General features: G+C 38.8%; 1 protein-coding gene across 1 annotated transcript in view; it reads right to left on the reverse strand.

The window, feature by feature from the left end:
- Positions 1–15416, reverse strand: part of epg5 (ectopic P-granules autophagy protein 5 homolog (C. elegans)) — a 184971-nt gene that overhangs the window by 95824 nt on the left and 73731 nt on the right. The window contains exons 13-18 of the mRNA XM_041187115.1: positions 13588–13728; positions 11715–11879; positions 8311–8433; positions 6002–6261; positions 4529–4669; positions 3503–3647 (exon numbers count right to left, since the gene is read on the reverse strand). Of these exons, the coding sequence (XP_041043049.1) occupies positions 3503–3647; positions 4529–4669; positions 6002–6261; positions 8311–8433; positions 11715–11879; positions 13588–13728 (975 nt within the window). The remainder of the gene's footprint in view (positions 1–3502; positions 3648–4528; positions 4670–6001; positions 6262–8310; positions 8434–11714; positions 11880–13587; positions 13729–15416) is intronic.

Below are 15416 nucleotides of genomic sequence, written 5' to 3' on the forward strand. Positions count from 1 at the left end.
GCTGTACTAGACCAAGCAAGTGGAAGATATTTAATCACTGATCTTTACTATTAGATGGTGCAAAGGATTTGGTGAGTTAGGAGGTAAGTACTTAGCACAGAATACCCAATCTCTTACCTGCTCTTGTAACCACAGTATTTGTTATTCAAACCTATTAACTCGTCAGCTATACAAGTGAAGAGGCATGTCAAGCTGCATCATGGGATTACCCAGACCTTTTCAAGTTGCAGATATAAGTTTTAAAAAGCGCTTGCAGTTAAAAAAAACTGCAATGAATATGACCTTTGGCAGGCCTAGAAGTTAATGACTAGGGACAGTCCATGATAAAGCTAAAGGAATGTGATCTTTGGGTCAGGATAAAATAAATTGATGAATGGTCTATGAGTTATACTGTATTAAACTGATAGCTTGACCTCAGGGTCAAGATATGTAGATGACTTGGCACAGCAGCAAAATATCAGCGTAGTTAAGCAAAGTTCATGTTTTGGAATGAACTGTGAACATTGTTTGTGCCGAAGGTCAGGTCATTCCGAGCTCGTTTTACAAATTCCTCCGGAACTGTGGAGGCGACAAACAGGTCATTCCATTTTTATGTTGTAAGCTCCTTTGTAATTAAGGAAGTAACAATTAGACATACAAGGTAAGAACATTGTGATTTAATGATGAGTTACCCCAAAGATGACATATATAACCAACAGAAACTGTGTAACTTCAAAGTGCTTTTTGAGGCATTCTGAAAGAGCATTTCCCATGCATGCACGTTTGTACTGAATGAAAAAACTGCAGCCTGAAACTACCAACAGTCAACTCTGTGCCAAGTGTCTTTCAAATACTCCACAACACAAGGAATCCAATCATAAAATAGCTGTGTTGATTTATGCAATCTTGGACAAGTGTAATGTTATGCATTATTAGGTACAGCCGTAGATACATGCAAGCACTGCCACTTAGGTAGGTAGAGTTGTGTTCACAACATACATAGTATTAGGGAGTATATGCTTCAAGAAGCCAAAGAATTGCAACTGGGATAGAATCATAAGGCAGAATTTAGCCCTCGATGGGCAGGCAGGCCCCACCGGCTCGGTGGTGGGTGGACAGCTGAACTCCGCTGCTGAAACGAGCCCCGCTGCTATTTTGAGTGGGTGGGCCAATTAAGGCATGCCCAGCAGGTTGCCCAATGGGAAGCCCTATGTGCTCCCTGTGCTTGGGGGGGGGGGGAAGAGAGGGATTCCCTAAATGTCAAAGTGCGCTCTTTTGCGCATGCGCACGAAAGAATGCACTGCTCCCTGAGACTAAGTGCTGTCTCAGGGGGATTGGTGACAGTTTAAAAAGCCTCAAAAATAGAAAACTAAAAAAATTAACATGTCCTCCTCATGTGACAATGTCACACGAGATGGGACATGTTAATAAATATGACAAAGTTTATTAAAGATTTTTAAAACGGACATGAAACCTCATCCTGCCAGTGGATGAGGTTTCATGATTTTTCTATTGCCCACCAGGGCTCTTGGCCTGCCCGCCAGCCTTAAAGTTGGATGGGCAGGGCCTTTAATTGGATTGACAGATCGGCGGGCAGACAGCTGATTTCACTGTCCACCTGCCTTCCTGAATATTTAAATGGAGTGGGATGATGTCGGGGGTTCTTCCCAATGTCATCCCGCATCGCTGAGCGGGCCCCACCCCCAACACACTGACGGAAATATTCTGGCCATAGGGTTGACAATGGTCGCTGCTGACCTCAAAGAAATGTAAGGTTATTAGATTACTAACAAGAATACTAATTGTTAAAATCTAACTATTATTAGAAAGTAACTGCTAACTTTGTAGTTTAGTAACAGTTCACCTTATTAGATACTCTCCTTTGCAGGATAGTGAAATGGGAAAACTTAGAAATGGAGCGAGGTATAGAAAGGTACATTGTAGAGGGATTCTGGGAATTAATTTGAAGTAGAAATAGATTGCTCATGGCAAAAAGGCAAGACCTCAAAGGCTGTCTTGAAAAACTGTCAGAGAAAGAATGGAATATGGATGTCTCTCTCTACCAGATAATGTAAAAGGACTGATACACCGTTGGACAAACAAAGGGCAGTATTTACATAAATATGTCAGGTTAACAATAGCCACATAGACTATTCCTGATTGGTGAAGGAAAGTGTCCTCACATACGTAGCTGAAGATGATTGGGTGAGGGAGGGGTTAATTGGATAACAGCCAAAATAAAAAAGGCACTGACTTTGCTTCTCGCATGGCAGAGAGAAAGATCATCCAGAGATAAGAATAACACAAGACAAGGGAGTGAGAGGAGGAAGAGAAGACCAAAGCTGTGAAAGATGCTTTGTGTGGTCCGTCGTCCAGATCTTAATATGAGAGTATATTCCGTGCTAAATTGTAAATTACCACCCGGGTTTATTCACATAGTTTATCTGAGAACGTAAGAAACTCGTCTTGATTTTATCTCTATAGGAAGTCGATTCACAATAAAGCTTTGTTGCCAAGTCTGTTTCTACCTTAAAAGAGGTGCAAGACCCCAAAAACCTTCTGGAAAGATGCCCACAAAAATTTAGTGATCTCTGGCAAGGATTTTCCCTTTCCCACTATTAGTTTGAATCTGGTGCCAAGTCAAAGGGATTGCCAGGTTTCCAGCAACAGCGATGCCATCAAGCAGAACAAGCAGCTAATCACATTGAAGTATTCTCACAGACAAAAAACCAGGAAGTAAAAAGCTCTGATTAACGTCAGTTTATAGTTAACAGAGTGTGAAACAAATGCTTAGGATACAGGCAGGGGATAATGGTATAAGCTAAAATATCAAACTTTAAAAAAAATTAAATGTATGGATTTTTTTTAACATAATGAAGAAATTTGATAAATCCACATATATTTAATTAATTCTCCAGAGCCAGAGTGCTTTCTCAGTAGTGATAACGAATTTAGTATGCCATTAAAAACCCAGTTATACACCATTCAACAAAGTCTAACTTTTTCAAGGTTTTCATTTTGGCAGCCTTCTTTCTTGTGAGATGATTGTTTGTGCCTTGGTGGTCAAATATGTGTTCTTTTTCAAGGTTTTACTGTAAGACTAATAGTGTAAAAGAGCAAGTTCTCATTCTTTTAGTGACAGCGGTTCAACTGCACACCCTATGATGAACCGGCAGCAACTTTTGGATTTCTGCATTTAACAGCATGGACTCCGGAAGTTGCTGAGCGTTTCAGAGGACCAATGATGGCAAATGTTGACAGTTTTGTCATCATTACTACCATAAAGCCAGGCCAATCACTAGTTAAAAGTGGCAGTGCTTACATGTATCTATGGCAACACTCAACACAAGCATCTGTACCCTGCACAGTGATGACCTTTCAGAAAATACTTTGTTGGTTGTAAAATGATTTAGGACATCTTGAGGTCAGCGAAAGGTACTACATAAATGTAAGTTCATTATTTCTTTAGTATGATTATCTCCTGAACTAACCCTTTATGATCAGCTAACTAGTTTCTTTATACCTGGATCATACTGTTTAATAATTTAATGTTTTCTCCATAGCTGACACCAGTCAAATGTTGTGCTACTTTCTGTGTCACTTGTTGAGTCACTCCCTGAAGCACGCCACTGTCAGTTTGAAGGAAAAGCTGCAGACACGTTAAAAACCTAAGGTGGAAGAAGAAACAAGATATGATGAGTTTTCCAATTTGCTTAACATTAAGTTGCCTAATCATAAATCACAACCATGTTGGAATTGAGAAAGCACATAAATTAAAACAGATTGATTTTCATATCATGATGCTGACCAACTAATGAGCTGGAACGCTTTGTCTTATAATAAGTCAGGATCGATGGACCAGCTGGTCTTTTTCTGTACTTTGACTTGGAATGCTTGTATGTAATTGCAACCCACCTCAGAGTCGCACAAAAAGTGCAGCAGGCTTACCTTAGTAGTTAAGAACATGAGAGTATTCATAATGCAGCGGTCTAAAATATGTGCTTTTGTAAATAAAACAAAACTAATGTTGTCTAATTCCGAGAAGTCATTCATGTGAATGACTTAGTTTACTGGAATTCAGTTAAAATAGAAAAAAGTAATTATCTTTTATGAGAAATTATTTTATCAATTAGTTTGGATTTGCTGGGATGTCAGCAATTCAGAATATCAAATAATAGTGAGGTAAATGATACAGTTAAGTAATACAATTAAAACAATTTCATTTGTGATAGCATACTTTTCAGAATTAGTCAATAAAGGTCAAGTAATTTTGTGACCTAAATGGTCAAATAGTAGCTAAAATAAGGTGGTTAAATTACATTGTTAAAATGACTTAGAAAAGAATTTAATTCCAAATTTTTAACCAGCGCATTAAAAATAGGTATTGAAGAAATTAAACACCTAAAATCAGTATATCAATTGCTTTCCAAATTTACCAATTGGCTAGTATGCCTTCCACCAACAAAAGCCATGACTATGAATAAGAAATATAATCTAAAGAATGCAAGGTTTTATCTTTCAGTAGAATATAAAATAGCTTCTACTTAACTGTTCGTTTTTCAGGAGATAATATTGGCATGAGTAGAAGAGTGGCAAGATCTTATCCAACACATGGACTACTGCTTTAAGATGCTTTGACTGTACTAGTACACCCAGCAGAAGTATGCCTTCTGAGCAGAATTTGTCAATGCTAAAAGAAATTTTAAAACATGAACAAATTCAGAAGATCATAATATTAACTTTACATCTTTTAATCAAACGTGTCCGTATATAAAGCTGCCATCTAAACCGCTTTATGTGGCACAGCGTGCAAATAATTAACAACAGGTCCAGGAAAAAGTGGCATCAAGTAAGTGTTAAAATATGGCTCTAGAGCTGAAGGCCATTGTATAATTTTTGTTCCCTAACAAATGTTGGACTAAATCAAAGATACCTATCAAGTCACCTATCATTTGCGCTTGGTGTCTCAACTGTACACAAACGTGCCTATTAATTTCCATCTTTCACAATATACGAATGTGCAAAAAGATGTTAAAGCTACATCATTCTGAGTGCAGTTGCTTTCACTTTTTAGAAACCAACTTTACTTAAGTCTTAGAAAGGCTGTAAAGTAAAAATAAATGTCCTGATTTAATGTAGTACATACGAGTATATGTACACATGAACATATGAATTAGGAGACGACCACTCGGTCCTTTGAGTCTGCTCCGCTATTCAAAAAGATCATGGCTGATTTGATTGTAACCTCAACCCCACATTCTTGCCTACCCCCAATAACCTTTCACCCCCTTGTTAAAAAAGAATCTATGTAACTTTGCCTTAAAAATATTCAAAAAAAATTTCTCATCTATCTTAAATGAGTGATCTCTTATTTTTAAGCAGTGACCTCCTAGCTCTAGATTCTCCCACAAGGGGAAACATTGTCTTCACATCCACCCTGTCTAGACCCCTCAGGATCTTATAGGTTTCCATCAAATCACTCCTTACTCTTCTAAATTACAGTGGATACAAGGCTAACCTATTTAACCTTTCCTCATAAGATAACCTGCCCATTCCAGGTATTAGTCTAGTAAACTGAACTGCTTCTAATGCATTTACATCTTTCCTTCAATAATTTGCCATTTAAGGGCCTTACTAGACCTAAAGGCTGGCGAGCTGCCTGCATCTTCCCCGACCACTGTAATATAGAAGACAGATCGGGGGTATGCAGAAAGGCGGCGAGAAGGCCACCTGCTTTATTATCCGAACCGTCCACCACCCCGCCTTCAAAAATGCCAGCAGAAAGTTGTAAAATCCAGCCCATAGAGTTGCATTTTTGTCAATGGAATCATACTCCAGCATAGAGTTGCCTTTGGAGTAGGGGCAGCAAGGCGAGCAAATTGAACAAGGTGAAGGAACACTGAAAAATGAAATAAATCTTCCAGTAAAGAACTCCCAAAAATGGTATGACAGCACAACAATATCAGCAGACAAGAAAAAATAACCAAAGAGAAGTGCAGTGATGCAGTATTATAGATCTCACCTGTGACCTATTGATGTTATTGACAGTGCAAGATAACATCCAATAGGAATTCCAGTTTTTACAGCTTTAGAAAGAGGATGGAGGATAGGTGACTCATTCATTTCAGGTGCAATAAAAGAGTTGTTAATAGATGGCCAACTCTGATCGTTGCATGGATGACTATTGTGCAACTTCAATCTGACAACCAACTCCCATGCCCAGTGATTAAATAAGGCCTCAGGAGTCTGACTCAGGCGAACAACATTAGCCAAATAAGACACCTAAAATTAGACAAACGATGAAAAATGTTAAAATGGATATGGAGTAGCAAGGCTTTGAAAGTTTAATAATCACAAAATCTTTCACAAAGGTTTTGCTAAAAAAAAATAGACATACTGTCGGAGCTTTTTGTCTTGTACTCATCAGGCCAGATTCACAAGAATACCAAATCTAAAGGGAACAACAATCTATACTGCATGAGAAGAGGGTGTTGACTGACTGACAAAATAACTCTGACTATTACAGGCACTGCCATGGGGAATGCACCAGGAAAGAGTTAACTGCCTAATTTGGTTGAAATTCAAACCAGGCAGGCCGACTCTGATTTGTCAAGGAATTGCTATGGGGAATAGCTGTCCCCCAAGCTTTTGTTTAGTTGAAAAAGGCGTAATGCATGGACATGCTGTGTTTGCAAAAGACAGGGCAGTGTGTGTGACTATATGTAGCTTCTAGCACGGGTAAGTGAGCCACACTGCGAGCCCGACTGATCATATTAGTTTACTGCATTAAATTGAATTACTGAAGTATATGTGAAAGATTAGATATTGTCACGTTTAAGTGGAGCCCATCCCAATGTACCAACTCTCTCTTTCTTGAGGACTGGTACCAGTGGCCCATGAGTTGAAACCCCTTCTTCCCACATCACACTTTGATCCACAAGGTTAATTTTCTAATCTGCTTGACCCTATGCCAATTGGCTTGTGGGTCAGATAACAGGACTTTTGAGGTTGTATTTTATTTTGGACCCTAACTCCTCAAATTTTCACACTAGGAAATCATTTCCTAGTTGTACCTATGTTATTGGCTCCTATGTGGACCATGACAACTGGACCCTACCCTTACTTCCAACACCCCCACCGTCCATTCCAAGTGCGTCTCCAGTCTTGAGAAGAAATCCTTAACCCTGGCACCAGGCAGGCAATACAACCTTCGCAGTTTCCAGTTGCGACTGCAGGGAACAGTATCTATGCCCCTGACTGTACTATCTCCTATTGCTACCATGTTTTTCACTCCCCCCACTTGAATGGCATCTGGCATCATGGTGCTATGGTCAGTTTGTTCATCCAACCTGCATTGTTGTTCCCATAAACACAGATAGCAAGTATCTCGTAACTGTTGGCCAAAGTCAACGGCTGAGGCTCCTCATACCTGCCTGACTCACAGTTACACCCTCCTATCACTAACCATTGACCAATTGTAAAGTTCTACTTAACCTAAGGTGTGTGACTGCCTCCTGCAACAAAGTGTCCAGCTAATGTCATACCTTCCTGATTCCCCACAACGTCTGCAATTCAGACTCCAGCTCAGCAACTCTGGACCAAAGTTGCTTATGCTGCAAACGCTTACCACAGATATGATTGTCTGGGCCATTCCATAAATTTCCACATGTTGCAGTCATGCACACCATCATCCCTGCCATGTCTAACCCTATTTATTTAATTGATTAGTTAATTAGTGTTTCTTTTATTCTTTCACGGGATATGGGTGTCGTTGACTAGGGCAGCTTTTATTGCTCATCCCTAATTGCCTTGAGAAAACAGTGGTGAGCTGCCTCTTTGAAAACTGCACAGTGCTGTTAGGGAGCAGTTCCAGGATTTTGACCCAAATTATTAAATTAGCTAGCTAAAGCAACAATAAATTACAGTCTCCTAGCTTGCAGACAAATGAATGCTCACCAGCTATTGTTGGCAAAGTAAAAATAAAAAGTAGCACCTCCTTCCCCCTCTGCACTCATTTCTCACTTGCACCAAATTCCCAACTTAGTGTTCAGTTCATGAAGCACTCTGTTCTCTGATCACTCTGCGCTTCCCCATTCTTTAGTGTTGGCACCCATACACATATTTTGAAATCATTTACAAAATTAATAAAAGTACATTTCTTGTATTTGACAGGATTTGTGGTCAGCATATACATTGTGGGTGTCACCTCTTACAGAAATACTTAAAGTCAAGGCGTTTTGTCTAAAAATTTTTGTTAATAAAAATAAGCGAAGGGAAAAAAATAGATTTTACATGTAATATTATCCACCTAGCTGGATTCCTGCATGTCACCTGCTTTATGCTTTCAGAGATGAATCCACTGTAAGGCTTGTCAGTCAGGTACTTCTGATATGCTTCTAGAACCATCAATGCTACTTCTGTATGAAGGGAAGGGTCAAGAGCGAGGATCGATTGCTGGAAAATAAAATAAAGTACTAACTCAAAGATATTGTGAAATGAACAGGGTACCTTATTTCCTGCCTAGCAGATTAGGAACTTTAAAGTAAAATGTTTACTCTAATGTTCAATTACATTTACTTTTCATTAATCTGCGTTCTATTTTCTGGCTATAATCTGAATGAATATAATATGTTACATTAAAGGTCCCCTATAACTGCTTTTTACCGAATGCACTGTAGATCTTAAGCTTATTTTATCTTTTCTCAGTGAGAAAGTGTGTCACCTGGAATTGTGCCTCTTCTTAGGCTACAATTGGCTGAGGGTAATCCAGTAGATGCAGTTTGTAAAACAGCTTTTGAAAATTCAAGCAAAGTTCCTCATGTGAAGCTAGGAATTAATATTAGGGCTTATGGAATAGGTAACAAAACAATCAAGATATTTAAGGGTAGGTCGGATGGAAAGAGAAATAAAGCGAATAAAGGGAACAAAGCAAGCACATGGGATTGGGACTATTGTGGTCATGAAGGATAAATAACACAGAGTGATTGAGCCAAATGGCCTGCTTTGTGCAAATGGGTTTAGATATACAACAGATTTGGCAAAGGAGGGCAGGGAGTGATAAAAGGAAAATACTGAACCTGAGAAAAAGTAACCAATAGAGTTCCACATTATTCTATTGTGGAGCCCATGTTATTTTCAATATTTATGAAGGATATGGAATAGGATGTCTCCAGTAGTGTTATTAAATTTACTGATGGCAAATATTCTACAAGTACATTTCAAGTTAAGAGGAGCCAATCTTGAGAGACTTGGATCAATTTCTAAACTACAAAAAATAGATTTGAATGTTGATACACATAGAATGGCATATCTAGGAAGAGTAAAAACAAATGTTACATGAATAAGTCTCAAATGACAAGTCAAAAAGATAAAAGACTCAGAACTGATAATTGGCAATGTGCAACTCAATGGTGAATCTGAGCTGGGGTACAACGTGCAGCTTTGGTTGTGCACATAGATATGTCCACAATACAAAGGGGCCATAGGAGAGAGACCAGAATAATCCAAGGCCTTCGAAAACAAATTTATGAATAAAGACGACTGAGTGGAAGCATGATTATAGATTTTCAAATAAGCACAGACCTAGAAAGAACAACTACAAAATTCACAAGCATTGATAGAGGTTAGAAAAAAACTTCACCCAAAGAGCAGAGGGTATGTGGAATAATTCCCAGAAAAGGTAGTTGGTTTGTGTCTATTGGGAAACATGATGGAAGGTTACTGAGCATATTTATCAGCATCAGTCAATTTCCTCTGCTTCACATCCACCCCAACTAACCCTGCAACCAAGAAGAGCTCAAAGAAAGAAACCAGTATCCAATAAAAAATAGCATCAGTAGTCCTGTTGAGGGAAGTCCATGATAGCCATAGTCTCTAGATGGAGTCGCATGGCTTTTAGCACTCTGGACTTTCTTAACATTTCAAAATAAGAACTGTATCTAAGAATCTAGAACAATTTTTTAAGTAAGATTTTCCTGGAAAATCAAAGTTTAGTATAAGAGAAAGGGAAAGAGAAAGTAAACAAATTTGCCGTTTTATTTTATTGATAGAGCGTCTGAGTGTCTGAAACCTCTGGCCAGTCTTCCCTAACATACTTTAAAAAAAGTCTTGCCCAAAGTTCTGAAAAGCTGGTCCAAAAAAAGTTTTCAAATTAACTGCAATTAGACTTTGCGGCCTTAAAAGTTTAAAGATTCACTTTAGAAGCAGAATAATATATTGAAAATTTTATGCCACAATGATCCTGTAATGCTATTATGATCCCCATAGAGATCGATAACTATTAAAAAGATATTTGAATTTCCAGTTACTTGACTGGAAGGATCAAATGACAAGATTTCAGATTTGAAGTGTTTTACTGTAACAAGCAAACTAAAAGCAATATTGACTAGCATTATTTTCTGGGAAGCTTATACTCTAAACTACAGAAAAGTTTTCCCATGGACCTTTAAACACGATCGATAATCTCGCACCATGGTTATACTTTATTCTCCTGGAACCAATTCAAAGCTATACTCTGCTCCCTTTTTCCTTTTCCAGTTGGGTAAGTTCTAATCCCAGGACAGATTTTCACTGTGCAGGTTACACTGGAGATTTCTTTTCACCAGTCCAAGCTAGTTGAATCTTCTGGCCTCCTTTATATCCTCATGAACGCGGTCTGTTCAATCTGAGTGCAAGCTCTCATTTGTGTTCTGCGTGGTGGACAATAGCGTCAACATTTTATCTGCTTCACGTGCAAGACTGGCTGCCTCTATTTTCTAGCTTTCTCTCTCTCTCAGATCCTTGCAGTCTCTCTTGGGTCGGTGAGGTTCAGTGAGATCTTAAGAAGCTCTGTAAGCTGATACTACAATGGCTTGCTATTGACTTTTTCTCTCTCAAAGTCCATCTGCATGACAACGTGAATCACATAGGCCTTGTGTCCAGGTAGAAATGCCAATTAGTTATTTGCTGGACCCTCAACTCTATTCTATCATGGAATTCAAGAGAGAGTTTTAAAATGCAACCCTCTATAAAACTTGACATTCCTAACATTTCCCTATGAGACTTGATGACTAACAGTCTACCCACAGTCAGCACAACTGCTCCTGCAATTGTCTACAGGTGTGAGAACTTTGCACCTTGCTCCCTTTTAACTTTTAAGAACCCAGCTTGTTGTTGGGCAGAATGCAGAGGTCACATGACCCCTTTCTATCCTCTATTTAACCTTAAATTAAAGAGACAGTCCCAAAACATAACCGTATATAACTGCATCATCTGACTTACCAATTGCCAATGTGCCCAAGAAAGAAAGACTTAGATCTAATACAGTGCTTTTCGTGCTCACCAGTTTTCTCAAAATGCTTTACAGACAATGGAGTGATTTTTGAAATGCAGTCACTATTACAATGCAGGAAAGAATGCGTCTCAAAATGTAAACTCAGTTACACATGCAAAGTGCTCTTAAATGTTAGGTGTATCCATGCTACAACCTGTAAAGTGTAGTCCAATATGAAAAGTTTCCAGACCAAACAATATTTGAATTCTGTGACAGCCTGTAATTAATTTTAACAATTATTCTTTCTAGTTTTAGAGGTATAGGCCAGCTTAAACAAACTTTACCTTAACAGAAGAATATACATTACATAATATGATACAAATATGATATTATGAGCCTCAGCGTCAAGAGAACCAATGATTAAGCTTTGGTAAACTGGAAATGAAATGTTACCCTTTGCCCCTTTGCAATTCTTACAACATACCTGTTCGTCAAACCCCCAGTTCAGTCCTTCAAGTATGATGCAAGCCAACTTGTTCTCCACAGTGGATAAATTGTAGTTCAGGAGCCAATCACGAATTACATTCATTTCAGTTGAGGTGATTTTCCATTGGTGCAGGGGAAGTTCTTTAAATAGGTATAGAGAAACCTACAACAAAAACTTTCTTTATTTTCTTTCCCCAAAAGAAAAACTCAAATTTATATATTGTTTTCAAGATAGATATTAGAGTGTAGATTTTATTCATTCATATTTGTGTCCAAATTCCCAACTTGCATCTAAGTTGCACAAAGCCGTTCAAAGCCGGTGCAAATCATAAAATCTAATGTTATACCTCTCCTACTCTGAACGTTTCACTGCTTAGCCTCTTACGTTGCTATTGCAATCTCACACGGTCTTAAAAATGACAATATTATGCTGCTCTGTAGCATTTTGATTTCTTATTCCATTTTGGGATTTGTCTCTCAGAGCTGAAAATTGTAACATGTTCCCAATAGAAATGATCTAGAATAGCGATAGAAATGGCATTAATAACATTCCCAAAGCAGGAAATACACATCATGCCATTAACAGCAGAAGTGTCAAGAGGACTTGTAAGTCTTTGTGAGAAGAAATTTAAAATGCTAAAATAAAAATGTTAGCAATATATTTTGAAACATATATGTAACTATAGTAATGGCTATCATTAATTTTTCAAGTGTCACTAAGTTATTTTGGTAGAATAAACAAGTTCATGGAAAGTACTTTACGATAATCTGTAGTCTATAGATTAGAATTGAAAGTAGAAAATATTGAAGGGCAAGAATTTCTTAATTTTCTGCCTTTTGCTCATCATTTAATTATGAAGCATTAACAATATAAACATATTCATGTTGACTTTTCCTTTCAGATACTGATGAGGCTGCTGTGCATTTTCAGTATTGTCTGATTTTATTTTAGAATTCTTACATTCAGAGGCTTTCACCAGTATGAGCCAGATATGAATTTAAATTCCAGAAGTAGAAACAACGTATAATTACTATATCATTTAATCATCATTCCAATGCATTTTATGGTGTATTACACTTAAAAATGTGCACCTGCACTTTCAATTCCAAGGCTCTGCTGTAACTGCTTCAGTTTATTTGCTGCTAAAACCCATGCCTTAGTTACCTCTAGACTTGACTATTCTAACATTAGCCTGGCTGGCCTTCCATCTTCCACCCTCCAAATACTTTTGCTCATCCAAACCTCTGCTGCTTCTAAGTTGCACCAAGTTTAATTGGCCCATCACCCCTGCACTCAACGACCTACATTGGCTCCTTACTCAGCAATACCTCAATTTTAAAATTCGCATCCTCGTTTTCAAAACCCTCAGTGGCCTTGCCCACTCTATTTCTGTAATTTTCGAGATTTCTTTCTCCTCCAATTCTGGCTTCTTGCAAATCCTCAATTTTAATCACTCCTGCATTGGCAGCCATACCTTCAGCCACCGAGACCCTAAGCTCTGGAATTCCCTCCCTAAACCTCTCTGCCTCTCTCTCCTCTTTTTCAATGTTCCTTATAACATCTTTAACCAAGCTTTTGATTACCTGTCCTAATAGCTCACGTGGCTCAGCGTCAAATTTTGTTTGATAATGTTTCTGTGAAGCGTCTTGGGACATTTTACTATATTAAAGGTGACATCTATATGCAAGTTGCTGTTGCAGCAAAAAAACTTTCCCTCCTCATAATAAAAACAAATTGTATTTATCTAGGTAACAGCAGCTCACACTGTTAATGTGACATACACAGGTAAATTAAATTTCTTCAAGCAAAAGTAATCAACTAGTTTATGAACAAACTTCGGCAGTCTATTCAAACTTAAAACAGGACATACCATTCCAACTTTTTCAATGGTTTCTTGGACACGATCCAGAAGTATGGAGATTATATCAGGGTGAGCAGTCGAAATTGTGGCCAAAAGTTCACGGCCAACCTTGGAAAAGGTTTCTCTGGTGCAAAGGCTTACATAAGCTACCTATGTGAGATCAAAACATGAGATATTTTATAAACACACACAAGGACACTACTATCTAGAAGGACAAGGGCAACAGATAGATGGGAACACCACCACCTGGAAGTTCCTCTCCAAGTCACTCACCATCCTGACTTGGGAAATATATCGCCATTCCTTCACTGTCGCTGGGTCAAAATCCTGGAACTCCTTTCCTAACAGCACTGCAGGTATGCCTACACCACATGGACTGCAGCAGTTCAAAAAGGTAGCTCACCACCACCTTCTCAAGGGCAACTAGGAATGGGCAATAAATGCTGGCCTAGCTAGAGAAGCCTACATCCCATGAATGAATAAAAAAGGAACTGTATTACTATACCCTAGTAGACCAATTCCAAGGTGGTGGTGACAATAGTATTTCTGCACTGCTACATTTACAATTTTTTTTGATATAGCGTTAAAGCAGGCATCATGGTCATCATAAGAAATATTGTAAAATGATTTCTCCAATGTATACAATGAATTGCGCAACAATGCAATTATTTTCTATTTAGTTTCTCTCGTTACTTTTTTTGCTCCACACTATTGCTTTTAATTAGAAGCTTCAAAAGCATGTACTCAATCCAATTCGACTTACGGCTTATGGAGTATCCTCCTCAAATTTGGCTGCCCTCAGAAACTTGTCACCATCCTCTGCCTACTCCATGATGACATTTGAGCTGTGGTGCACACCAATGGAAGCGCCACAGGCCCTATCTCAGTAAAGACTGGGGTCAAACAAGGCCGTGTCATCGCACCAGACCTCTTCTTCATTTTCCTTGCTGCAGTACTGCATTTCACCTCCACAAATTACCCACAGATATGGAAATAATTTACAGAACAGATGGGAAACTGTTCAACTGTTCAATCCAAAATCAAAACCGCTCCAACCTCAATCATTGAGCTTCAGTATGCAGATGATGCTTGTGTGCACTCACTCAGAAACTGAGCTCTAGGTCATTGCCAACTCCTTCTACGAAGCTTATGAGAAAATGGGACATTTACTAAACACCCAGACAACTAATGTCTTCTTCCAGCCAGCTCCCACAGCACAACACCTCCCCCATTAAGATCAATGATGAAAACCTAGGAAATGTGGACCATTTTCCATATCTTGGGAACCTCCCCTTGACGAAGGCAGACAAAGACAAGGAAATTCATCATCAACTCCAATGCGCCAGCTCAGCCTTCAGCCAACTGACGAAAAGACTATTTGAGGACCAAGATCTCAAACACGGGACTAAGATCATGGTTTACCAAGCAGCACTGATCCCTATTTGCTTTGGATACTTGGACAATCTGCAGCAGGAACCTCAAACCACTGAAAAGTACCACCAGCCCTGCCTTCGAAGATCCTCCAAATCTGGCAGCAAGAAAGGTGGTCCAATATCAACATCACCTCCCAAGCCAAAATGCCCATCATCGAGGCACTAATCACTCAAAACCAGCTCCGCAGGGCAGGAAATGTTGTTCCAACGCCTGACACCAGGTCTCGAAGCAACTACTCTATTTGGAGCTTTATTGTGGCAGGAGACTCACAGGAGGGCAATGGAAACACTTTAGGGATGAATTTAAAGCATTCCTAAAGAGATCAAACATCCCCGCCAACTCATGGGAGTTCCTACATTACGATGGAACAAAATAGAGAAGGTTCATTCAGTAAGGCACCGAAG

The sequence above is a fragment of the Carcharodon carcharias genome, chromosome 1 (assembly GCF_017639515.1).
Source record: "Carcharodon carcharias isolate sCarCar2 chromosome 1, sCarCar2.pri, whole genome shotgun sequence".
Taxonomy (NCBI): Eukaryota; Metazoa; Chordata; class Chondrichthyes; order Lamniformes; family Lamnidae; genus Carcharodon; species Carcharodon carcharias.